At 46.6% G+C, this 25,272-nt stretch overlaps 1 protein-coding gene across 11 annotated transcripts in view; it reads right to left on the reverse strand.

The window, feature by feature from the left end:
- Window positions 1-6,442: 6,442 nt before the first annotated feature.
- LOC147622678 (cyclin-T1-4-like) overlaps window positions 6,443-25,272 on the reverse strand; it is a 34,341-nt gene continuing 15,511 nt past the window's right edge. For 9 of the 11 annotated variants that reach the window (XM_086822257.1, XM_086822258.1, XM_086822252.1 and 6 more), the window contains 5 exons: window positions 8,614-8,695; window positions 8,340-8,474; window positions 8,043-8,218; window positions 7,806-7,948; window positions 6,443-7,702 (listed from right to left, as the gene is read on the reverse strand). In XM_086822257.1, coding sequence (XP_086678383.1) covers window positions 7,371-7,702; window positions 7,806-7,948; window positions 8,043-8,218; window positions 8,340-8,474; window positions 8,614-8,695 — 868 coding nt within the window. In that variant the 3' untranslated portion in view covers window positions 6,443-7,370. The remainder of the gene's footprint in view (window positions 7,703-7,805; window positions 7,949-8,042; window positions 8,219-8,339; window positions 8,475-8,613; window positions 8,696-25,272) is intronic. The other 2 variants (XR_015269480.1, XM_086822260.1) reach the window with 2 other exon arrangements.

The following is a 25,272-nucleotide window of genomic DNA, read 5'->3' on the forward strand; positions in this document are numbered from 1 at the left end:
TAAGGATTTCATGTACATACTTGCTTAAAACGAGTAATAAAGACCATAGCATTTTTAAGTTTGGCTAGGCTAATGTGGAAACTTATCTCTTGTATACAAGTCATTTCTGACAATAATCAACACAATCATTCCCTTGCAACAGAATACTTGTGAGCTCTTCTCTTCTCTACTCACACTTGCATGTATGCTATTGGACTCATGCATGCTAGATAGATGCTTTCTTGAATAAATTTGCTTGTAAGTTTCCCTCTTCCATTAGCTTCTTCTTTTCTTACCTTTTGTGAGGGATAACCATCACGAAAGATCATCTCTATTTGCCTCCATCTAGACAAAGAGGGCTCTTCCTTCAACCCATTGACAAGGAGTATTCAAGTGTGACAATGAAGTGAGGACATGATACATAAGTCAGCATACTCACATCGGGAAGATGTACTTGCAACTCTAAGACAAGGCCCAATAACAGATGCTTTGGCAAAGCTGAGGTAATCTCTTGACTTAAACAGAGACAGGTCATTGGTGAGAGGATGAGGGGTGTCCTATGCAGACCTGACAATGAGGACAAGCTCTAGCCAAGTGCCTCATTTTGTCTCCAAACACTGGACGGGAGGTGATGAATACTCAAGCCCCTATAAATGGGCCCCATGGGGAGCTGAGAGAGAGCCTCCAGAGAGGCTATTGATACACAAATGGATTTAATCCCTACAACCCTGGCTACCACCCTGAGGCAACAGTCGAGGGGATGTCTAATCAATTGCCAAATCGATTTAATCCCTACAATCCTAGCTACCACTGAGGCAACAATCGAGGGGATGTCTAATCGATTGATCGAATGAGGAAGTGGCACTCTTAAGAAGCAGTGGGGAAGCCGGATGCACCCGTGCAAGGGGGTCGGATGCGGAATCGGAGCCATGGTGCCATCGAGCAAAAAATGCCTGAGCATTGAGTATCGCAATGGGGCTTTGCAGAGGCTGTGGTCTAATTAAAAATCATAGATCTATGCTTTTAGAGTTGATTTATTTAGTGCAAATACGACTTACTTTGAGAAAACAAAATACACAAATCAAACTCACAAATCTATGGTACTATGTTTACAAGAACAAAAGTATTCTTCCAAGGAAGAGCACGATCTCATAGTTTTTGGAAAGGATATGTGCCAAGTCTACCGACATGAAAGTGTGGCTATTTTATATGTATATATATATATTTACATATTTATACAATGTACACAGTAATTGTGTGTATTAGAAAGTACACACTTCTGATGTTTTCCAATATTGCAACCTACATATTACAAAGCTCCAAAATTAAGTTTGTTGAAACAAAACAAGACTTGCACATTGTAAGATGTCAAGCAGTAAGAGGCTGTCCTGATGGTACTACAATAAATACTATGTTTTACAAAAATAATTGTGTTGCCATAAAGCTGTTTTGCGATGGCAAATCATAGTCCTACATTCCAGTCGTGCAATATCTTGTGACAAATACGTTTCGTAACACTTGTTTTTATTATTAAAAAATGGCATGTAAGAGACCAAATGGTGCCTTCAACATACATGTCTAACTATCAAACAAAGGGAATTTGAGTGCTACATGATTGCATCATGCAAAAATTGCATCTCAATACGGACATTTAACTAGAACCAAATATTTAGCACCTTTCTTGACAAAAGCACATTATATTGGGCTTAGGGTGCTCCATTGATGTGTTTGACAACACCTTCAATATGCTATATAGAAATAAGATATGAGAACAAAACCAAACAATCCAACCCAAAAAAAAAATTTATACAAACTGATAACACGCATGTTTCGTAGTAATCAACAATAGCATTGTTGCATCGAAATTTTTTGCTCGCTGAAGCTTCGGCTCCCCGCCCTCCCCCCTGCCCACCCTCGCGTCTGTCCCCCCCCCACCTGCCCTGTGTTTCTGCCGCCCTCGCGTATGCTCCCCCCCCTTCCGCGTTGCTTCCACCCTCCTGGTTTTTTTTCTTCGCCGCCGCCTTACCCCCCCTCCCTTTTTGGCAGCGGCTCCTTCTCCACCCCCTTCTCCCCCGCCTCCTCCCCCCCCCCTCGCCTCAACTCCCCGAGAGGCCCTGGCAGTTCCCTGGCGGTCACCTGCAGTCCGGCGGACACTAAGCACCAACCTTGCTCGAGCACCGCAGAGGAGACTTACCATGCCGATTCGGGCTTCACGGATATCCTCTATCCGCAGTCGGCTGAGTCGTCTCGACACTAGACAGCGCTCGGAGGCTTTTGATTACTCCTTCACACGGGTTTTTGGAGCGGAGGGCCCCCATGAGCCAGCAGCCATCAGAGTTCATGTAGTGATACCTCCGGCCCGAGGGGAGGAGGCACTTGATTCAACGGTGGCCTTCTCATTCCCTCTCTGTGGCCCTAGCGACTGGGAGTGGACTCTGGATCTCGCTCTTAGCATTTTGAAGACTCAGGCAGTTGAGTTTTCCCACCATGTGAGCGATCTGGAGGTGATAGACGTGATAGGCCGACTATGGGAGTTGGCTCATTTTTTCTTTAACATCGGGAGTGTGGATGCCTCCGGGATTCGACATTTGGTGGTTCGCATAGTGGCAAACTTAGCACGCGACCCTGGATATATATGCATACACGAGGTTGCTCTGTCTGAGCAAGAGGCAGTTGCCATGGGACAGCCACCACTGGCGCGTGATTCAAGATTCTTGCAGCACACTAGGTGGGCAGATTCGTAGCCGCTCGGATGGGGACTATTCTCCATCCAAGCCGCTTGCGAAGGCCCGCCGTACAGTTGAGACAGCCTCCACCTCAGCAGGTCATCCATGAGGATCATCTCATGGAATGTACAGGGCCTTGGCGGCGCACACTATATACATTATCGTGGTTGCTTGAGGTAGGAGCTTCAGAGATGCCTGGTTGGGGACAGTATTGATATTCTGATATACGGTTCGATGATGCCTGGTAGATGGGACACATTTTGGTCTGCAAGGTTTGGCCCCTTGGGTGGACAGGGAGGAGTATGTATAGTCATTGCGGATGTATGGCGACAGGCCATTGTGGATCGCGGGATCATTGTGCCTGGTAGAGCACAGTATGTCATTCTCAGGATGCATGATGAGCTCTTTGGCATGCTCAATGTCTATGCGCCCAACCATGCTAGTGCCAGAGCAGAGTTCTGGACCCAGGTTACGGATGCATTGCCAGAGGCCGCACATTGGTGTGTCGGGGGAGACTTCAACATGCTTGAGGACCCAGCCGATAGGGTGGGAGGCAGTCATGTTACAGTGCACGGCACGGAGCTTGCAGCTTGGGAGCGATTTTGCATGACACTGAGGATCACTGATGCATGGCAACATGAGGCTTTCTCCCGCTCTCAGGACAGTCTTAGTTTCTCTCGGTCGGATCGCCGGCAGGGAGGGACTAATCTATCACGGATTGATCGCTTCTATGTGGGCGATAGGTTACCCAGACAGGATTCGTCAAGGAGCGCAGTATCCTTGACAACATTTTCACCTTCTGGGAGGCGACGGCCCGAGCTAGATTTCTCGATGAGGACCTGGTCGTGATGCTTCTCAATTTTGAGAAGGCATACGATAGAGTCGATTGGGGTTTCTTAGAGGGCACTATGCTTTGCCTGGGCTTTGAGCCAGTTTGGATTCGAGGAGTGGCGGCTCTATATTCCACAGCTCGTAGCCAGGTGCTGATGGCAGGAGGACGGGGGCCGAGTTTTGAGTTCACCAGATCGGTCCGTCAGGGGTGTCCTCTCTCCCCTTTTCTTTTTCTCTTCTTTGCTGAGGCTATGAGCATGTATCTGACGGCAGAGGAGGTTGGTTTGAGAGGACTCCAGCTCCCAGTCGGGGGGAGGACCTGCTCGATGCTGAGTTTGCTGATGACAAGGGTTTATTTTTGCATGGCCAGGAGGCCAATCTTCAGCGCGGGCAGAGCATGCGCTTCAGGTTTTTAGCGCAGCTTCGAGAGCATTGATCAATTGGCACAAGACAGTGGCCTTTTGGATCAGTAGCGCTCCCACTCCGGCATGGAGCTCGGACCCGGGTTTTAGATGGATTCCTCCTGGCACAGCAGTGCGGTATTTGGGATGCCAAATTAGACTAGATTTGTCACCTGAGCAGCAGATTGCCCCGCTTCTTCTGAGCATTCGAAAGAAGCTTTTGTATTGGAGTACAGCTCGGCTATCCTTGGCTGGGAGGGTGGTGGTGGCAAATCAGGTGCTTTTAGCGACCATGTGGTACATCACGTCTTGCTGGATCTTCTCGAGCTCTTGCATCAGCCAGGTACAGAGGCTGATCAGGAACTTTCTTTGGTCTAGGCAGGATGGTCAGCCAGCCCGGGCTAAGATTGCTGGGCAGTTATTACACTTCCGCTGGCCCAGGGGGGCTCGGGCATTATAGATCCAGTTGATCAGAGTAGAGCCTTATCCAGGCGTTGAGCCTTGGAAAGAGCTTCTTTTTCAGCGGCTGCAGGCTAGGGCTCCCCCAACAGGGGACACTTGGGCACCAGAGATACGATGGATCTTCACAGAGATGAGGAGGACAGGCCAGAGGATGGAGGACAGATTTGCCTTGAGCATCCTGCAAGCTTGGGACTTGCTGAGACCGGGACTCTCTCAGAGACCTCCTCCTTGTGATGAGGAGCGGGCCAGATAGCCGCTCATCTCGGTACGCACAGAGCAGGGTCATATGCTGGGTTCTCGGCCTCGTCTAGCCTGGGGACCATTGGCGCCCAGCACGTAGTTTTGGAGACTGGCAGGCCTTCTCCAGTCTCCCAGAGGAGATCCAGGTGGAGAGGCTGAGTCACTTCAGAGGGGGGCTGATTATGAGGGATGACATTCAGGAGGCACTCACAGAGGAGTGGTTCACGCCTCTCGAGCCAGTGGCCCCACGGTGGATGGGAGCCTTTACACAGTTGGAGATCTTGATTGCTGTCAAAGCTTGCACTGAGGATGGTAGATGCCTCTAATATGAGATTCAGGATGAGGGCAAACTTCAGAGAGTGGAGGCAGAGTCGCCTTTGGTTGCAGAGTGCATCTTTCAGAGGATACGGGTAGTGGCCGCCGCTTCCCGAAAGTGGGATATTGATCCAGACCCTGCAAATGTGGACTCTGATTGGCACATATGGGCATATGCAACGCGCCCCTTGGCCCGGCTCCACAGTGGGACCCTGGCGAGTACGAGTGGCATGATCCTTACGCATCCCCCCGAGGCCACAGAGATCACCTTTTTCCAGTACATTGGTCGGTTGGGGAGACATATTTTGACGACAAGGAGGATAGTCTCTCCAGCTGCATCGGAGCATTGGCGGCTACAGGGACTCTCACAGGAGTTCCTGGAGGATTTTTAGACCAGGCTCTGGGCTAGTCGTCAGGCACGCAAGATCTCGACTTTCCAGTGCCTAGTCGCCCACAAGGGCTCTACAGTTGGCACCTGGCTTGTCTACAGTGGTCTTCCGGCGGCCTGCGTCCGATGCGGCCACCCTCTGGAGACACAGAGACATTGCCTATGGGACTGTCCTCAAGCACAGCAGATTTGGCTGCGGATGCCGCGCATTCAGGCCCCCCTCTCTCTAGAGGGCATGTATACGTGGGGTGCCGCTGCTTGGTCGACTTGGTCAGGGCCTGCTATGGGCTACGAGACGGAGCAGGACAGCCAGGCCATCAGATTCATTCGGGGCCAGCCTCACCTTGTTCCTTCACCGGATTTCTCGTCCGCCTGCTGAACACAAGAGAGGGATCTACGATGGGAGCTCCTCAGCAGCCTCACCATCTGGTTCACCTGGAGAGCTCGGTGTTTCAAGGCCTTTGAGGGGAGACTGGAGCCACCACCAAAGACTGTCCGAGGAATTTGGCAGGAGTTGATCCACACCCTGCAAGGACAGTATGACCGCATCCGAGGCGACTCGGATGAGGCGAAATTGCAGCGCCAGGCCTTTCACACCACTTGGCGCAGCGGCCCCTTCTATACCCTACACGCGGGTTCCTCCGCTAGCACTACAAGCCACCTGTTTGACTTTTCCCTCCTCCTATTGTATGATATAGCCCCTCAATTCTTTGTACTGATATTTGTACTTTTCTACACCTAGGGAGAGTCTCCCTAGCTGCCTTGCTTGGATCTCTGCTCTGTTCTCTTATGAACAGGAGAGGGTCTTTTGTAGCCCTACGGGCGTTTTTTATATAACTAATGAAAGGATCTTTTCTCGAAAAAAAAAACATGCATGTTTCATCATAGCACTAACATGCCCCACAAAGAACACAACTTACCTATGTAAACTATGAGAAGTATTGAAGTGATAAAGCAATCACAGAATTCACAAGCACCACCTCTGATAAAAGAGGTGACAGGTGTAGAAGTGATGCGCTAAGTGATAAAACACATTAGTATTATGCATGCCCCCCCCCCCACCCCAACAAAAAAAAAAAAAAGCACAGCACAATCCATTGTCGATACCATTCAAGCAGACTAGGTCAAGTGTGTAATACAATATCCATCATTAAACATCTGAATTTGCAAAGCTGAATAGGTTTCCATGCCTAATCAGGCCACCCTACCCATATAGATGATAGGTCACACAATAACCATCTTCCGTAAATCTTCTCGTGGTAGTAAGGGGGCGTAAAATTGTCATGATTCCCTAAGAAGTATGTACAAACGGGCATTGGCTTTGCGGTTGGTTCAACAATGTGTGTGTGAAAGAATGACGTCCATATGTCCTCTATTTCAGCTCTACAGCATTATAATGTTAAAAGCATCTCGAAAAGAGGGTAATATCTTAACCCCCTCCTCAATACTCCCTCGTGGTGGATGCAAAAGAATCGTTGATATTGGCAACTTCTAGATTCAGCTCTAGGAGTATGACCATAGATATATTCAAGCACCATCAGCACCTCACTGTTTGGCACATGTTTGAGAGAGACCACCTGACATCAAGTCAAAAAAGCTCAATACAGAGGGGCACAACTTATAAGAGAGTGCCATATGAAGTTCCCAGATGCCCAACAAAAGGACTTGGACCACAAGAATACATACAGGCACTAGTGAGAACCCCCCAATTGAAGCTTGCACGAATTCATACAGCAAACCAAACCAAAGAATCTGAACGTTGTGGTCTGTTTTTCAGCTGTTTAAAATAGTTCGTGGTGAACTGAGTATGATACAACCCTCTTGCATCAACGACACCATCTGGGATTCCTTGTATCCCTTCATGATAATCATTTGATTGGCTGTGTGAAAAGAAAAAAACCTTTATTGCTTCCCTTTTCTTGGGATGACACTTGGTTTATGTCTGTTTGGCTGCTGCAAATTGCCAGGTCCCTTGTAATTGTCAGGCCTTTTCCTCTTTGCCAAGGCCTCAAAATCCAAGGACTTCAACTAGGGATTCTTGGGAAGAATTTTCGACGGCTCTTTGAAGCCCAACTTTTGTCCAGTTGCAGGCAAAGACTTCAAAGAAGGGCGCATAACCAAGCTCGGGGGATTAGAATGACTATTTTTAGTGAGACGGCTGCTGTTTAGTGAAGTTGCAATATTGTCCATAAGATGAGGCTGAGGGGGGGCACACTTCAAGTCACTGGGAGGAATCGTTGCAACAGATTCAGACAAAACCCTTGCTTTCTCATCTACAGACGAGCTTGCGGAGCTTGATTGCACAATAGAAAATGGAGCCCTTTCCTGCTCATACAGCTCCAGAATTTGACTGCATATCTCTACTCGCAACACAGGCCCGCACCCAAGGGCAATCAAAACGCCATAAACAATGTGAATGCCATGTACCACTTAGCCAAGATTCTTATAGCTAACCACCCTTACCTTTCAATTGGTGCACCGTCACATTAAACTCCTTCCACCAGCTTTTAGAGGGGAATTTGAACTTCAAAAGCTTTGCTGCAAGGAGCAGTGCACTAGCAGCTATATGCTGAGGCTTAAACTGTAAGCACAATGTTGTAAATAGCCTGCATGGAACTCATGAAGGATGAGAGCTCCGTCTTTATACAATGAAAAAATCATGGCAAAAACTTCTGAAAGGGGCTGAGTAGATCAACTTACGCATCATTTAAAATGATACAAGACACACCGACAAGTGTCTCAGAAGCAGACTCGTACTTCGAAGTTGCTGCTAGAATGAAGCTGTGAGGATGCCACACTTTGAGATTGAAATCCAGAGTCACCAGAACAACTTGCTCTGCAAGAAGCACAAGCTCCTTCTGCCCCTCACATACTTCCTGCAAGCAAGTTGTTGATTTTATCAAGGGAAAAAACAATTGAAGCTTCTTTCGAAACACACCCCCCAAAAGGGGGAAAAATAAAAGAGGGTTTTCCTACCCCATTCTCAAACATCCTAACCTTCTTCTTGAAGTCCTGTGCTGCCAAGAGATTATTCCTATTCTGCAAACGGTAGGACACACAAACCACATCCTCAAGAGCCCTGCGGGCTTCTTCCACTTTGCCAGCCAAAAACATGCAAGCCGTTGCAATCGTCTGAAAATATTTATCCAAGTACCATTAGAAAATATGCTTTTGTATAAACCAAAAACACAGACCAAAGGGAGAAAGGGAGAAAGCAATGAAAAACTTTAGAGTTTGAGTAGCATGTAAAGCAGCATCCATGAATGCTTACATATCGATCATTTTTATGGTGTGATTGATGAAGGTAAAATCTATGACAGAAAACTGTAGATGTAGCAATGACAACATGAGGCCTGCACCAACTTGTTCCCTGTCAGAAACTCTCTCTCTCTCTCTCTCTCTCTCACACACACACACACATATCGATCATTTTTATGGTGTGATTAATGAAGGTAAAATCTATGACAGAACCATAGATGTAGCAATGACAACATGAGGCCTGCACCAACTTGCTCCCTGTCAGAAACCTTGAGGAGCCTGATTGAGCAGGCCAAGTCACGGGAGCAGAGACTCTATGTTGCTGTGGATTTCCGCAAAGCATTCGACACAGTGCCACGGGACCAGCTCCTACAGAGGTTGCAGACTCTTGATCTGGGGGAACATTGCTTTATATGAGAGGGTGATGGGACCAACCAGATGCCCAGGTGGTCTGTCAGAGGAGATACATAGTACTATGGGGGGTGAAGCAGGGCTGCCCACTCTCCCCGACACTCTTTGGCCTGTACATAGATGAGGTCACGGACTTCATAGACAGAGGTGGAGGGAGTGGTGCATCACTATCAGGGGTTTTGGTCACTTTACTACTCTATGCGGATGACATCATTCTGATATCTGACTTGCAGGAGGGACTGCAGCGCCACATGGATGCCTTAGATGATTTTTGTACACGGAGAGGCCTTTCAATGAACCTTGGGAAAACCAAGGTCATGATCTATCACACTTCCAGACGGGTTATGAAAGACACAATGATCACATATAGAGGCAGTCATGCGGAGGTGACAGAATCATATGTATACTTGGGTATTACCTTCACTAGTAATGGGACCCGTTTCTCCATGAGAAAGGCATCACAGGACAGGCTCACCTGAGGTTATGCTGCCCTTGCATTGATGGAGCGACAGTGTCATCAGGTTCAATTCCAGAAGCCTCGCACCAAAGGATGGCTATTTGACACCTTCGTCATCAGCGATGATGTCTGCAGCACCGGTATGGGCCCCTAACCTCTCCACATATGATTGGTGTCGGATGGAGAGACCGCAGATCCTCATGATCTCAAGGATGATTCACAGCAAACCATCAGCAACACGAGAGATCGTCAGAGCAGAGCTTGAAGTGCCCCCCATGATGGTAGAGACTCTATTTCAAACCATAGCCTACATCAGACGCATCAGAGCCATGGGTCAAGAGAGACTACCCCGCTTAGCCATGGAGTGCTCACATAGTATTGCCACAGACGGCCATCACCCATCATGGTATGCTGCAGTAGATGAGTGGTTCTCAGCACACTTGTTGATACCATCAATGCATATTAAAACATTTAAACATGGCCACAGCCTTAACACATATCCATCATCACTTCGCATAAAACATAAAGCTGGACAAAACATCCACAAATGCTGAAAATGGAGCTTGCACATGTGACACTGCATAGAGGCCGGAATGGACCGACCCCCCCCTTGGAGTATTTTATTACCCAAGGAGAATAATATCATGTACAAGCTTTGAAGGCCTTACTCTCCCCACGGGAGATGCCGGATTATCCATATACAAATGCCATAACACAACCCAACACAAGGCTACCAAGCCGGAACACAAGCTATAGAAATATCCATATACCTCTATGTGGGTACTGCTTCTTCCCCAAAAAACCACAGGTCTTCATGCAATAGAGCTGGTACAACAAGTACAACTCTCCATTCAGCCGGTACAACAAGTACAATGGTTGGTACAACAAGTGTAGTGGTTGTATAGCCGATACAGTGGCTAGTACAGCAAGTACAACGAGTACAAATATTGGTACAACAAGTACAATGGCTTGTATAGCCGGTACAGTGGCTGATACAGCAAGTACAATGTTTGGTACAATCGGTACAGTGGTTGGTATAGTTGGTACAGTGGCTGATACGACAAGTACAAGGACTAGTGCAACCAGTACGGTGGCTGGTACAACAGGTACAGAAAGTACAAGGGTTGGTACAACAAGTACAATGGCTAGAAATCGTAATAAAATGATTAAATACCCTTGCCTTAAGTAGTTCTTCGTGATGGAAGCCTCCAAAACAGTCCCCAACATTTGGTATTCTTCATGGGAAGCCTTCAAAAGAGAGAGAAAGAGAGTAGCCATCATTAGAGCAGCTTGTAACGGTGGTAGAGGCTAGTGTGTAGCAAGAGAGTCTCCATTAATGACGAGAGAGGGCTCCAATTTATAGATTTGGGCCTCCCATGAGCTAAAATGGAAAGAGAAGGCTACAATGACAAGTGGAGAGCCACACAATAGCTGAAGTGACAACTGTGAGGCCACTTGTCTCACTTTGATCCACTTTCTAACAAGTGTCAAGCCACTTGTCTCACTTTGGTCCACTTTTTTGCCACATGTCCCAATCTAAGAGATGGGTCCTTCCATAAACTTTATCTCTAAAAATATCCCAACTGGTAGACATTCTGTCATAGGCACTTTGCCAACCTTGGTATCTGCTCAATTCGAGATGTAATTACGCGAACAAAATTTCCATCCGAGTCAGGCCAAAAATAGCAACTCTCCTAAATTTTAGGAGTGTGGTCCTTTGTATTCCAGGATAATCCCCCATTCCCAAAGCTTGTACTTTCCAAATATTTAGACATCCTAGAGTCCACAAGACCCCTTTCATACTTGGAAATGTCCAAGCTAATGACAAGTAGAGAGTGATGACCTAATCTACCATGTATTACTAACTTGAGATATATCAATGCTGTGATATGCAACGGAAGTCTTTGTATTGGTTGATCCTGTCACACAATATGCTCACACCGTCTTTTGATCCTGAGTTTCGTGAGTTTAGCAATCCATTTCATTACTTCAAACTTTAAAGAGATGAGAGAGAGATAGATGAGAACTGTACACCAGATGGGGTCCCGAATTACCCACTGAAGGGCCCCCTATCCCGATAACGAGATAGTATTTGCTTTATTACTTTAGAGAGAATGACTTTGGACTGTAGATAAGCCGAACGCAAGATCTCGGAGGATCGGAGAGCGGCTGATCTGTACACTGTTGTAGAAACACCTCAATGACTTGATCTCGAGCCTATGCACTCCTCCCAAGGGCATGAGGAAGGGCTGCACACCTGAGGCTCAAAGAAGAAGAAGGTGGACTGTTCTACACACTGTTAGAATGCTGAAAACACATATGAATGCTGAGTTACCTTCACCAGATGACTGCTGAATGTGTTGATGATGCATAGAAGGCTGGACACTGATGCAAACAACAGTTTCAGGGCTGGAAACTGCTGTAGACTGCTGATTCAGGGCTGGATACTGCTGTGGACAGAAACGCAGGCCTGTAGGAGTGTTGATGGACTGAAACGCAGCAGTTTTGGGGCTGCTGGACAGAAGCTGCAGGGTACTGAGGCTGCTGGACAGAAAACGCAGAGGTCTTCTGCTGCTGGACAGAAAAACGCAGGTGTCTGGGGGCTGCAAACTGGCGTTGAACTGAAGATGAACTGTGGACTGAATTCAGGGCTGAATTAGACTGAAGGCAAGCACCTAGGGCTGGGCTGAAGCTATGGATCTCAAGGGCTGGAGAAGAAAGCTTATGGGCTCTAGGGCTGGATTAGTCTTGGGCTGAAAGCAAGAAGAAGGAGAGCTCTTAGCACAATGAAGACTGAATGAGGAAAAGAGGCTCTAGGCAAGCCTATTTATACTAACTGGAGGTTGGTCATTTAATAAAGTTAATATTTATAAATGCCCAATAATGCAAATAATGATAAATAAATACTAATAAATATGGAAAAAATACCAGATAAATCCCAATAAAATCCCTAAGGCTTTGGAGATGTTCTAAATGATGCACAGGCATATGTATGCATATTATGCAAGATGCAGAGTGCTTTCTGATGCAAACCCTAAGGCTTCTACTGACTCTACATGCATGAATGATTCTAGCCAGGACTTGACTGACTGTCTGACCCACTAAGGCTGAGGAATGACTTACGTAGCTCGTGCCTGACTTATCCTGGACTGAGGATGTACAATGGGGTCACGGCGTACGACAAATATCATCCTATTGGGTTCTACAACTATACAACTCCTGCACTTTTGATGATGAGCCATCTTGTCACCATGCACTGAGTGCAGAGTGCGTGTGACATTCCCTCCTGATTAGCTTGGCGGCAGGTTCATGGCTTCCAAGTAGTCCGCCAATAACTGGGGGTACTCCTGGAAGAACTCCTCGTCGAGCCATACGGCTTCGTGGGTGCCTCGATCTCGGAACTTCGTATAGAACTGACGAATCCATCGACCGGAACCATGCTTCCATCGATGAAGAAGGATCTGCTCAGGCTCAATAACTTCTGCCTCGTCTACCACATCTGGCTACTGTTCATCTGAAACGTCAAACACTTCTGGACCAACATATGGTTTTAGCCAAGAAACATGGAAAACATCATGCATTGTCCAACTGGCAGGCAACTTTAACTTCATTGAGACATCACTTATCTTCTTAACTATTGGAAAAGGGCCAAAACTACGGAATGAAAGCTTGGGACAACGTTTGCCCACTTGTTTCAATCTCTGCTTCATGATACGCAAATAGACCCAATCCCCTTCCTTGAAGTGGACATCTCGTCTAGATTTATTTGCCTGTCTGCTATATGCTTCCTGAGCTTTGGTCAAGCGGTCTTTGACTGACTCAATGATCTCGGAAAATGCTTCCGTGGTTTTATTAGCCTCTAAAGATGGAGACACCATTCTTGTCAAAAGAGAAGAAAAACGGCGACAAAAGGCTGCTTCATATGGAGTTCGTCCGACACTGGATGAATGCGTGTCGTTCAAGATAGCTTGGACCAACGGAAGATAGTGCTCCCATTTGGACTGCTGGTCATGACAATATGACTTGAGGACATCAAAGGCCAACTGATTATAAATTTCTGTCTGGCCATCTGTCTGGGGATGGAATGCACTAGACAACTGCAACTTAGTTCCAAAGTTTTCAAATAATGCCCTCCAGAAATGCGAGGTAAACTTGGAATCTCTGTCTGATGTTATGGTGCTAGGCAAACCACATATTGGATACCAATGCTTGAGAAACAGACGGGCTACGTCCTCGGCTGTGGCCGTATGCTTGCATGGGATGAGCATGCAGAGCTTACTGAAGCGATCCACAATGGTAAAACACTGAGTGTTACGAGATCCAGTGGATGCTGGTAGAGGCCCTACAAAGTCCATAGATATGTCAATGAAAGGTCCGTCGGGGATAGGCAAAGGTTGAAGTAAACCTGCCTTCTTTGTATGGGGAACCTTGACTTTTTGACAAATCTTACAGGCTTGTACATGTGCATAGACATCACGCCTCATCTTTGGCCAATAAAAGGACCGTTCTAATTTCTCGAGGGTACTGTTGATACCCCTATGTCCTCCAACTAAGGAGTCATGGGCATCGTGGAGAAGAGCGGAACGCTTTTCCCGAGTAACACAGAGACGGTTCTTGTAGAACAACCAACCGTTCTGTACTGAATAGTGGCCAGGCTCAGAAGTGAGGGCCAAACTATACTGAGTACCAAACTCAGGGGAGTCGACATATTGGTCTTTCATACTATCCAAGTCCTTCCCCGTGATTTCGAGAATGGTAGCTTCTTGGACTGCCTGGATGCTGGACTTTCGACTAAGAGCATCTGCTACTGGGTTATGCTTACCAGGGATGTATTCAATCATACCTCCAAACTGTTGGAAGATTTGACTCCACCTGGCCTGTCGATCACTCCACTAGGCACTTGGCATAGTCTGAAGCAACTTAAGTGCTTGGTGGTGTTGGAATTAGGGTTGCAGGAAAGCACACAAAGCTTGGAGAAGAAGAAGCAAGAATGCACACAACACAAAGTGTATTAGATTGTGTCAATGTACAAAGATAAGTTAGCCCTAGAAGGATGGGCGTATATACAAGCCGGGGGAAAAAACCTCCTAAAGAGGGAAAAAGTGCCCCGGCGGTCCTAAGTGTGTTCACACACATCACTGCCTATATATATGGCAACAAATCCCCCCTGGGAGTGATGGTGTGAACGAGAGCTGGCACTCATGTATAGGGGAGTGCCATGCCCGAAGTAGATCAATCCACAAAGGGGAGCAAGCCCAAAGCTTTGCGGAAAGCTTCGAACTTCTCACGAGGAAGCGCCTTTGTGAAAAGATCGGCGAGGTTGTCCTGTGTTGGCACATAGGCCAAGCTGATCTCTCCTGCTGAGAGTCTCTCCCTGACATAGTGATAATGCACCTCAATGTGCTTTGTGCGAGCATGAAAAACTGGATTTCTCGCAACTGCCAATGCGCTCTGACTATCAGTGAAGATAGAGGTGGCAGACTCCTGTCCAACACCCAAGTCAGCCATAAGCCGTCTGAGCCACACACACTCAACCGTAGCTGTGAAAGCTGCCCTGTACTCAGCTTCACAACTAGAAGTGGCCACAGTAGGTTGCTTCTTGCTCAACCAAGATATGCATGAGCTACCGAGCATGAAACAAAAACCACTTGTGGACACTCTTGTGTCATAGCAACCAGCCCAATCTGAGTCCGAAAAAGCATGTAAATCTGGCGGCAACGATCCCCCCTTGGGATAAAACAACCCAAGATGTATGGTGCCACTCAAGTAGCGAAAGATGCGTTTAACTGCCTTCCAATGCTGAGACCCTGGACTATGCATAAACCTGCTCACCTGTGAGACTGCAAACTGAATGTCCGGCCTCGTAATGCATACATAAATGAGGCAACCAACAGCTGTCTGATAGAGTGTGACATCAAAGTGATCTCCAGCATCATGAAGACTCAACTTCAAACCTGTCTCCATTGGAGTAGCAATAGGCTTGCAGTCTTCAAGGCCAAATCTCCGCAACAGTGTCTCAATATACTTTGTCTGGCACAAAGCAATACCTCCATCACACTGCTTAAATTGTATCCCCAAATAATGATGCAAATGCCCCAAATCTGACATTTCAAAAGAGGCATTCAAATCAGCCTTAAAATCAGCAATATGACTCTCATTTGGTCCTGTGAGCAGCATGTCATCGACATAGAGAGCAATGATTAGATGTACACCATCCACACGTTTAACATACAAAGTGCTTTCTGTTGGACTATTCTGAAACCCATGTGCAGTCAAATATGCATGTATCTTTTCATACCAAGCTCGTGGAGCTTGCTTTAAACCATATAAAGCCTTTTTCAACCTGCACACTTTGTTTTCCTGCCCTCTTTGAACAAAACCACGAGGCTGCGATACATACACCTCCTCATGCAAATCTCCATTCAAGAACGCAGTCTTTATGTCCAACTGATATACATTCCAACCATTATGAGCTGCCAATGCACAAATGCTACGAATGGTAGTCATACGACAAGTGGGAGCAAAGGTCTCATCAAAATCAATGCCCTTTTCTTGAGCATAACCCTTTGCAACAAGTCTAGCCTTATAGCGATCAACACTACCATCTGGCTTTCGTTTCAATTTAAAAACCCACTTACATCCAATGGCCTTTTTACCAATAGGCAAATCACACAAAGACCATGTACCATTCTTCATTATAGCATCATATTCACTTTGCATTGCAGCCAACCAATTTTCTGAATTTTGTGCCTCATCAAATGAAAGAGGTTCTTCCTCTTCACACATACTAGACACAGCCAAAGCATAACAATCTGATGCATAAGAGGCATGCTGAAAACCTGAACGAGTACGACTAGTCATAGGTGCATCAATCTTACTATCACGCAAGGTTTGCACCAGCCATTTAGGCATACCTCTAGCCTGCTCATTTTCAGCCCTATCCTCATGAATTACATCCTGTAAATCTGCATCAGAAATAGGCTGATCTATGATGTCGTTTGAAATCTGCATAGGCTGAATATTTGCCTCATTAGGACTTACATTTGAATTCCCACCTGTAAAGAGAGGCAGCAACGTATCAAATACATCCCGTGAGCTTACACCTGTCTCTTTGGTACATGATAACAAGGGCTGCACAGCATCTTCCACAAAAACAACATCTCGACTAATCAAGATACGCTTTGACTGCGGATGATACAATCTGTAACCCTTGCTCTCAGCATTGTAACCAACAAAAATGCATTTGACAGCCTTATCATCCAATTTTCTGCGTTGTTGCATAGGCACTAAAGCATAGGCCAAGCAACCAAAGACACGCAAGTGACCAATAGAAGGCTTCCTACCATGCCAAGCTTCGTATGGAGTAATAGACTGCAAGGCCTTAGTGGGACACCTGTTGAGTACATATGCAGCACACATGACAGCCTCAAGCCAAAACGCATGTGGCAAAGCTTGGCTCTTGACCATACATCGTGCCATCTCCATAAGTGACCTGTTCTTCCTCTCAGCAACACCATTTTGCTGAGGGGTATACGGCACTGTACATTGGTGTTTTATCCCACGACTAGCCAGAAATGCATCAAACTCTTTAGACATGTACTCCCCCCCTCGATCAGAACGGAGGGTGCCCACAGTACAATTGGATACATTTTCAACCATAAGAAAAAACTGTTTGAAGCACAAAAACACTTCGGACTTTGCCTTCAGTGGATATACCCATGCATGCCTTGAGTAATCATCAATGAAAGTCACGAAGTACAAGTGTTTACCAAATGATGGAGTTTGCATAGGCCCACATGCATCACTATGTACAAGCTGCAATTTGCGAGTGGCCCGCACAGAACCATCCTTTGGAAACGCAGAACGCTGCATTTTGCCCAAAATACAGCCTTCACAAACATGTTTCAATGGTGCCTCAAGAGGGGGCAATGAAGCAACCATATCAAATTTCTGCAAACGCAGCAAACTAGCAAAGTTCAGATGACCAAAACGAGCATGCCATAGTTTTGCATCTGAAACTGCCTTTTCATCAGAAACTGCATTTGCTAAATCTTCCACACACTTGTCATAAGAATTGAGCCTATACAGCCCACGAAACAAGGTGCCAGATACAATAATCGTATCACCAGAAATCAAATCATGAACAGTACATCTGTCATCCACAAATTTGATTACAAATCCAAGTCTAGCAAGCGCAGAGACAGACAATAGATTCTTCTTTATCCCTGGCACATACAAAGCATCTGAAAGTGTGAAAGCGCTGCCATTTGCAGCAGTAAGCATAATTTTACCAATGCCCTTCACTGGGTAAGAAGCATTATTGGCACATGTGACAGTATTCCCATTAGGGACAGCCTCAAGAGAAGTGAACATATCACGATGCGAGGTAATGTGCTTTGTAGCACCACTGTCAAAATACCAAACATGAGAGTCAACAGAAACTGCCAAACATGCATCATGTACAGATGGGTCATACTGGCAATACACGCTAAACGCCCATTCTGTATCCTGCACAACATTTGCAGAATCCTCATTTGTAGAAGCATCCGCTATTGTGGCTGCATTTGACTCTTTCTTCTTTGCCTCTTTAGCCTTTAGCTTAGGGCAATTCTTAATGACATGATCATTTGCCTTACAATAGTTGCACCTGGTCTTTTTCTTGCCTTTATCAAGAGCCTTCTCAGACTTATTGTTGCTACCTGTGGAAGGAGAAGAAGTTGCAGACCTACTAATAGGAGAAGAAACAGTGGAAGGGACTGCCTTGCCACTTCTTCTCTGCTGCTGGGCAGCAATGAATGCTTGATCAACTGCACGCTGCCTGGCCCTGTTTTGCCTGGACTGCGCTTCTTGCAAGAGCTTGTTGACTAAAGTATCATACTTGACAGCATCAGGTCTGTCCTCATTAAGAAGTCTCCACGTGGAAGCAAAAGTCTGATATGTCTCAGGTAAAGCATCAAGAACAGTCTGCACAAGAGAATGATCAGGAATAATCTTACCTGCAGAAATCAACTGTTCTTTGAGATCTTTAATCTCAGCAAGAAAAACATTCATGTCATCATCTTCTTGCATAATCTTCAATTCTAGCTCTTTACGCAGGTAAGCGATTTTTGCCTCGTTACGACCTCCATACAAACCAGCTAGAATATCCCAAGCCTGTTTTGCTGTTTTAGCTGAACGAATATGTGGGGTGATGTTACGTTTGACAGAAAGTGCAATCAAGGCATGAGCCTGCGCATCTTTACCATCCCAACGAGCTTGTTCAGCAGTGGGTAAAACAGCAGCAACAGTAGAGCTGCTAGAACCTGCAACTTCCTCGACAGATCCTACATCCACAGAACCTGGACGTACATCCGTACCCTGCACAATGTTCCACACTCCTTTTGCAACCAAAACATGCTGCATCATGTATGCCCAAAGTGGGTAGTTGCTGTCTCCATCCAGTTTGTCTTCAGCAGACAACATGCAAAATACATCATTGCTGTTATCAGCCATGGCCACTGACTGAAACTGATGCAAAAGCTGCCTGTAATGAAGCAAAGACTGAACAAAAAACAACTCGTGCTATGTAGCACGGTCCACAATAGAATACGTATGCCTGTTTTGCAAAAAACTGCACTGTCGAAATTTCTGCAGAAAATGACGAAAACACCTGTGCAGAACTTGAAATGCAAAAACGGAGCTCGAAACGACCTCAGATGTGAATTCTGTGGATGCAGAGTATAGGGACCTGGAAGCTGTCGTGAAAACTCACCTCAATCGGAGAACGTGAGTCGGAGGGTGCTGGCGGCGTAGCCCTGGAAGCCGATGCCTGCTCTGATACCAATTGTTGGAATTAGGGTTGCAGGAAAGCACACAAAGCTTGGAGAAGAAGAAGCAAGAATGCACACAACACAAAGTGTATTAGATTGTGTCAATGTACAAAGATAAGTTAGCCCTAGAAGGATGGGCGTATATACAAGCCGGGGGAAAAAACCTCCTAAAGAGGGAAAAAGTGCCCCGGCGGTCCTAAGTGTGTTCACACACATCACTGCCTATATATATGGCAACAGGTGGTCTGTTTTCACTGTGAAAGCCTGTCCATAAAGAAAAGGCTTCCAATGTTTGAGCACTGTGATCACACCCAAAAGCTCTTTGTCATATACCGAATAATTCTTTTCGGCGACATCCAACTTTCTGCTGTAATATGCCACGGGTCTATTGTCCTGCTGAAGGACTGCACCTATGGCTACATTGCTGGCATCGGTGATGACCTCGAAAGGTTCGTCCCATGATGCTAACTTTAATACAGGTGCTTCTCAGGCAGCTTTCTGGAGTGCACAGAATGCATCAAGTGTCGTACCTGTAACTGAGACTTTCTGCTTGCGAGTCTTCACCCCCTTGAGCAAGTCGGTAAGAGGTGCTGCAAGGTTGGAAAACTGATGGACATGTGTGTTATAGGCCTGACAAAGACCTACGAATGAACGGATTTCTTGGGCGGTCTTAGGAATGTCCCAATCTAAGATCTCCTGAACCTTTGATGGGTCCAGTCTAATCCCATCGGAACCGATGATGTAGCCCAAATACTGAACTTCCTTAACACCAAAGATAGACTTTTTGGCATTTATGTAGAGCTGATTATCTCGCAAAAGTTGCAAGACTTTCTCCCCATCTTTCTCATGCTGCTCCGCAGTGGCTGAGAAGACTAGTATGTCATCAAGAAATATGAAAACGCACTTCCCAATGTGGACTGCGAAAATCCTAGACATCATCTTATTGAACGTTGCTGGTGCATTTGTAAGCCCAAAAGGCATGACTACGAACTCGTAGTAACCACGCTCTGTCCTGAAAGCTGTTTTTGGAATGTCAGCTTCAAAAATGCGGACCTGATGGTAACCACTCTTGAGGTCGATCTTAGTGAAAAATTTAGCACCGTCTAAACGCTCCAAAATGTACTCTATCCTGGGCAAAGGAAACTTATTCTTGATAGTGAGTTTGTTTAATGCCCTGTAGTCTACACAAAGGCGTGCAGACTTGTCCTTCTTTTGGACAAATAGGATAGGTGCAGCAAATGGGGAGGAAGAAGGCTGAATGAATCCGGCTCGGAGAAGCTCAGATAACTGCTTTTCCAACTCGCCCTCTAAAGTCTTGGAAAGACGATAGGGAAACCTGCTAGGAGGATCTAATCCAGGGACCAAATCAATGTGATGGTCCTCAAGGCGAGAGGGTGGGAGACTGGGTGGGAGATCGTCCCTAAGTATAATGTCCTGGTGTCTGGATAGGAGGTCTGTTAACTCAGGGACTGAAGATGTAATGGATGCTACTAATGAGGGAGGGGCTGTTTGAGCACGAACATAAAGGCGTGCTCCTTCTGCTCCCTTGCAGATAGCTCGTCTGGCTTGGAGATGTGAAATCAATGGGATGCCAAGAATGCTTCTATCCCCCCGAATCATGACAGGCTCAAGAAAACCTTTACAAATAGTAAAAGTGTCCTGCCCCCAATCGTGAATAGGCTCATACTGACGGAACCACTGAATTCCTAAGATCATGTCACACCCTAACAGAGGGGAGACGATGAAATCTCCTTGAAAGGAGGCCTTCTGAACTTCAAAGGCAAACTGCTATGCCTTTTGGGAAATGTGGGTGCGAAGACCAGGTGTAAACCCGTCCACATCCAGATGATATGGGACTAAAGTGCAGTTCAATTTATTAGCCAACTGGGGAGAGATGGCGTCTTCAGAACTGCCCATATCGAAAAGGACTACAAGCTGTCGGCCCTGGGCAGAGCCATAAGCTCGGATAAGGCTCTTCTGAGCAGCATCGCTCTCACCCTCTTGCTTAGCATCAAATACCACGGATGGCATAGGATGCATGGAAGGTAAAAGTTGAACTGCATTTGAGGTAGTAGGCGGGGCTAGAGGAGCTGGGGAGGCTGTGGCAACTGTGGCAGAAGGGGCTTTGGCAGCTTGTGCCGCTTGCCATTTGTGGCAATCCTTCTTACCATGCCCTATAATATGACAGAAAAAACATCTATTTTCTGACTGGTACTTCTTTTGCTCCTCTGGAGGAAGATAACCTCCAGTAATGCCTGCTTTAGCCTTTTCATCAGGGGTTTTCTTAGGTTCTTTATCCTTCTTACCCCCGAAACTGGAGCTATTACTGCTGTCCTTCTTAGCATCTTTAGAAGATGCGTTACCTTTCCCTGTCTGTGCAGCTGATTGCTGCTGCTGGGGTTTGGTACTGGACTGAGATGTCTGCTTGGGCTTGCCCCCGTTGAGCTTCATTTCTTCATTCTCAGCGAGAGTCAGAGCCCGGTCATATGTACTTGGTTCAAAGTTACGAACTGTGAACCGAATGTTGGAGTCCAATCCACGAATGAATTGCTCCATCTTGGCCTGCTCAGATAACCCTAACTGCTGTGCTAAAGTAATAACCTTACCGAAAAACTGAAGCACTGGGGAACCGTTCTGTCTGAGTCCATAGAACTCGTCTTTCAGACCGGTCATGTACTGGGGCGGGAGAAATCTGGTCTTCAGGTCATGGACAAAGATGTCCCAGTCAAAGGCTGTGACACCTGTGGCCTGGTCTGTATGAATACTAGACCAATGCTGCCACCAAGTGACTGCCTCACCAGTGAGATGGGGAGCCGCTAAGTGGACTTTGTCTTGTGGGTCTGTGATCCTAGCTAATGGAAAATGAGCATTAAACTGATGAACAAATTGATTAACTGAAGAATGATCACACTTACCATCATACTTGCTGAAATTCGGTTGATTGCGAATGATGGTGGTTGCTGCTGCGGGCTGCTGGCTGGTGACACCTATGACTGGGGAGACTGAGGAGAGCTGCTGATACCTCAAGTGTATGGCCTCCTTTTCCCGTTGGTGTTCGAGTAACGTACGTTCTCGATCAAGCTCACGTTGGTGTTCCCGAGCGGCGAGTTCAACCTGACACCGGTCTTCGTCGATCCTGCGTTGGACTTCCTCATAGTCCCGTCTTTCTTCTTTTTCTCTTCTCCTTCGGGCCTCGTCCTCTCTCCTTTGTTGTTCCATCTGAAAGAAGAGGGAGATGTAGTCGGGTGCTGCTGGAGGTGTAGAAGGACGTGCTGCTGCTGGCTCCAAGAGTTGGAGACGCTCCATGAGTAGCTGGTTCTGAGCTCTTAGAAAAGCTATGGTGTCTGCTGTAGGCGGAAGAGCAAGGTCTCCTTCGGGGGAGACGTCTTCCGACTAATGAGTACTCTCTCGTGTAGACATGATGCTGAAGTCGGTGGTCGTGCCGGAACGCAATCTAACCATCCGAGGATGCCCCCACACTAGGATACGGTGTGTGTGGACTATCTGAATCTGATACCAATGTGATATGCAGCGGAAGTCTTTGTATTGGTTGATCCTGTCACACAATATGCTCACACCGTCTTCTGTATCCTGAGTTTCGTGAGTTTAGCAATCCATTTCATTACTTCAAACTTTAAAGAGATGAGAGAGAGATAGATGACAACTGTACACCAGATGGGGTCCCGAATTACCCACTGAAGGGCCCCCTATCCCGATAACGAGATAGTATTTGCTTTATTACTTTAGAGAGAATGACTTTGGACTGTAGATAAGCCGAACGCAAGATCTCGGAGGATCGGAGAGCGGCTGATCTGACCAACCTCCAGTTAGTATAAATAGGCTTGCCTAGAGCCTCTTTTCCTCATTCAGTCTTCATTGTGCTAAGAGCTCTCCTTCTTATTGCTTTCAGCCCAAGACTAATCCAGCCCTAGAGCCCATAAGCTTTCTTCTCCAGCCCTTGAGATCCATAGCTTCAGCCCAGCCCTAGGTGCTTGCCTTCAGTCTAATTCAGCCCTGAATTCAGTCCACAGTTCATCTTCAGTTCAACGCCAGTTTGCAGCCCCCAGACACCTGCGTTTTTCTGTCCAGCAGCAGAAGACCTCTGCGTTTTCTGTCCAGCAGCCTCAGTACCCTGCAGCTTCTGTCCAGCAGCCCCAAAACTGCTGCGTTTCAGTCCATCAACACTCCTACAGGCCTGCGTTTCTGTCCACAGCAGTATCCAGCCCTGAATCAGCAGTCTACAGCAGTTTCCAGCCCTGAAACTGTTGTTTGCATCAGTGTCCAGCCTTCTATGCATCATCAACACATTCAGCAGTCATCTGGTGAAGGTAACTCAGCATTCATATGTGTTTTCAGCATTCTAACAGTGTGTAGAACAGTCCACCTTCTTCTTCTTTGAGCCTCAGGTGTGCAGCCCTTCCTCATGCCCTTGGGAGGAGTGCATAGGCTCGAGATCAAGTCATTGAGGTGTTTCTACAGCAGGCTTTGGGGATGTTCTAAATGATGCACAGGCATATGTATGCATATTATGCAAGATGCAGAGTGCTTTCTGATGCAAACCCTAAGGCTTCTACTGACTCTACATGCATGAATGATTCTAGCCAGGTGGGTTAAGGGACTTGACTGACTGTCTGACCCACTAAGGCTGAGGAATGACTTACGTAGCTCGTGCCTGACTTATCCTGGACTGAGGATGTACAATGGGGTCACGGCGTACGACAAATATCATCCTATTGGGTTCTACAACTGTACAACTGCTGCACTTCTGATGATAAGCCATCTTGTCACCATGCACTGAGTGCAGAGTGCATGTGACAAATGCTGAATAGAGATACTCAATGGTAGCACTGCTCTTGACTCAATGATGACTGACTGCTCAATGCAAGGTGGTTCCAAACGTTATGTACTGTACGGATCCGTACGTACTGTACGTTGTTTGGTACGGAAAAAAAAATTTAAGGTACGTAAAAATACGTACCATTGGTAAAAATACATAAAATCTCAGAAATTTCAGCCACCTACATAAAATTTCAGTCCATGTCCACATTGACATATAAAACTTTCGAAATAGAGACACAACAAGGTCAAAAACCTACTAATTCAAAACTGAGAAATTAGAATCACAAGTCAATGCATGATTGCTCTGACAAATTCAATGCACAATGCCATACAATTTCAATCAGGATTCAGCAATCATGCAATGCATAATATTTAGTGGGCAGCTCAGCTAAGAGAGAGAGAGAGAGAGAGAGAGAGAGACTTGAAGGAGAGAGAGGCTGAGAGCTCTATGCACGGTCCACAGAGGGTGGGCTAAGGCTATGAGAGAGAGAGAGAGAGAGAGAGAGAGAGAGTGATGTTGCTGCCTTGGGGACCTAAGCAAGGGTGGGTGGGGAAAAGGATGCGAGACCAGGCGAACACAAAAGATGAGCAAGGGTGGGTGGGGAAAAGGGCGAAGCGAGAGGAAGGCGGCGGCGACAGTAGCGAAGGCAACAGTAGTGAAGAGAGAGAGAGAGAGAGAGAGAGACTGTAGAGGCCCTTACCGGAAGATGTGCGCCGTACGGAGTCCAGACGCTATCGCAGGCAAAACCCAAAAAAAAAAACGTTTATCGCAGGCGAACGTTTATCTCGCAGGCAAGCAGAGCAAAGCAAAGCCCCCCCCCCCCCCCCCCCCCCCCCCCCCCCCCAAAAAAAAAACGACGTACGGATCGATCCGTACGTACGGATCCCCGCACGGTACGGATGTACGGTACGGATTGGATCCATACGTGCGTTTTGATCCAACCTTGGCTCAATGAATGAATATGGCTAAAGCCTAGATTCCTATTTAAAGTGTCTAATGTTGTTGAGTTGGCTACCAACCCTAATAATGTCCCACTGAGTGCATAGTGGTTGAGTACTTTAGGTACGGTGTGGTATGGTACGAGTAGTAAAGTATACATCAAGATAAGTACGTTCACGTTTTTTAGTATGTATGTACGTAAAATAAGAAATATCT

This window comes from Cibotium barometz, chromosome 28 (genome assembly GCF_041138505.1).
Source record: "Cibotium barometz isolate CiBa-2024 chromosome 28, ASM4113850v1, whole genome shotgun sequence".
Taxonomy (NCBI): domain Eukaryota; kingdom Viridiplantae; phylum Streptophyta; class Polypodiopsida; order Cyatheales; family Cibotiaceae; genus Cibotium; species Cibotium barometz.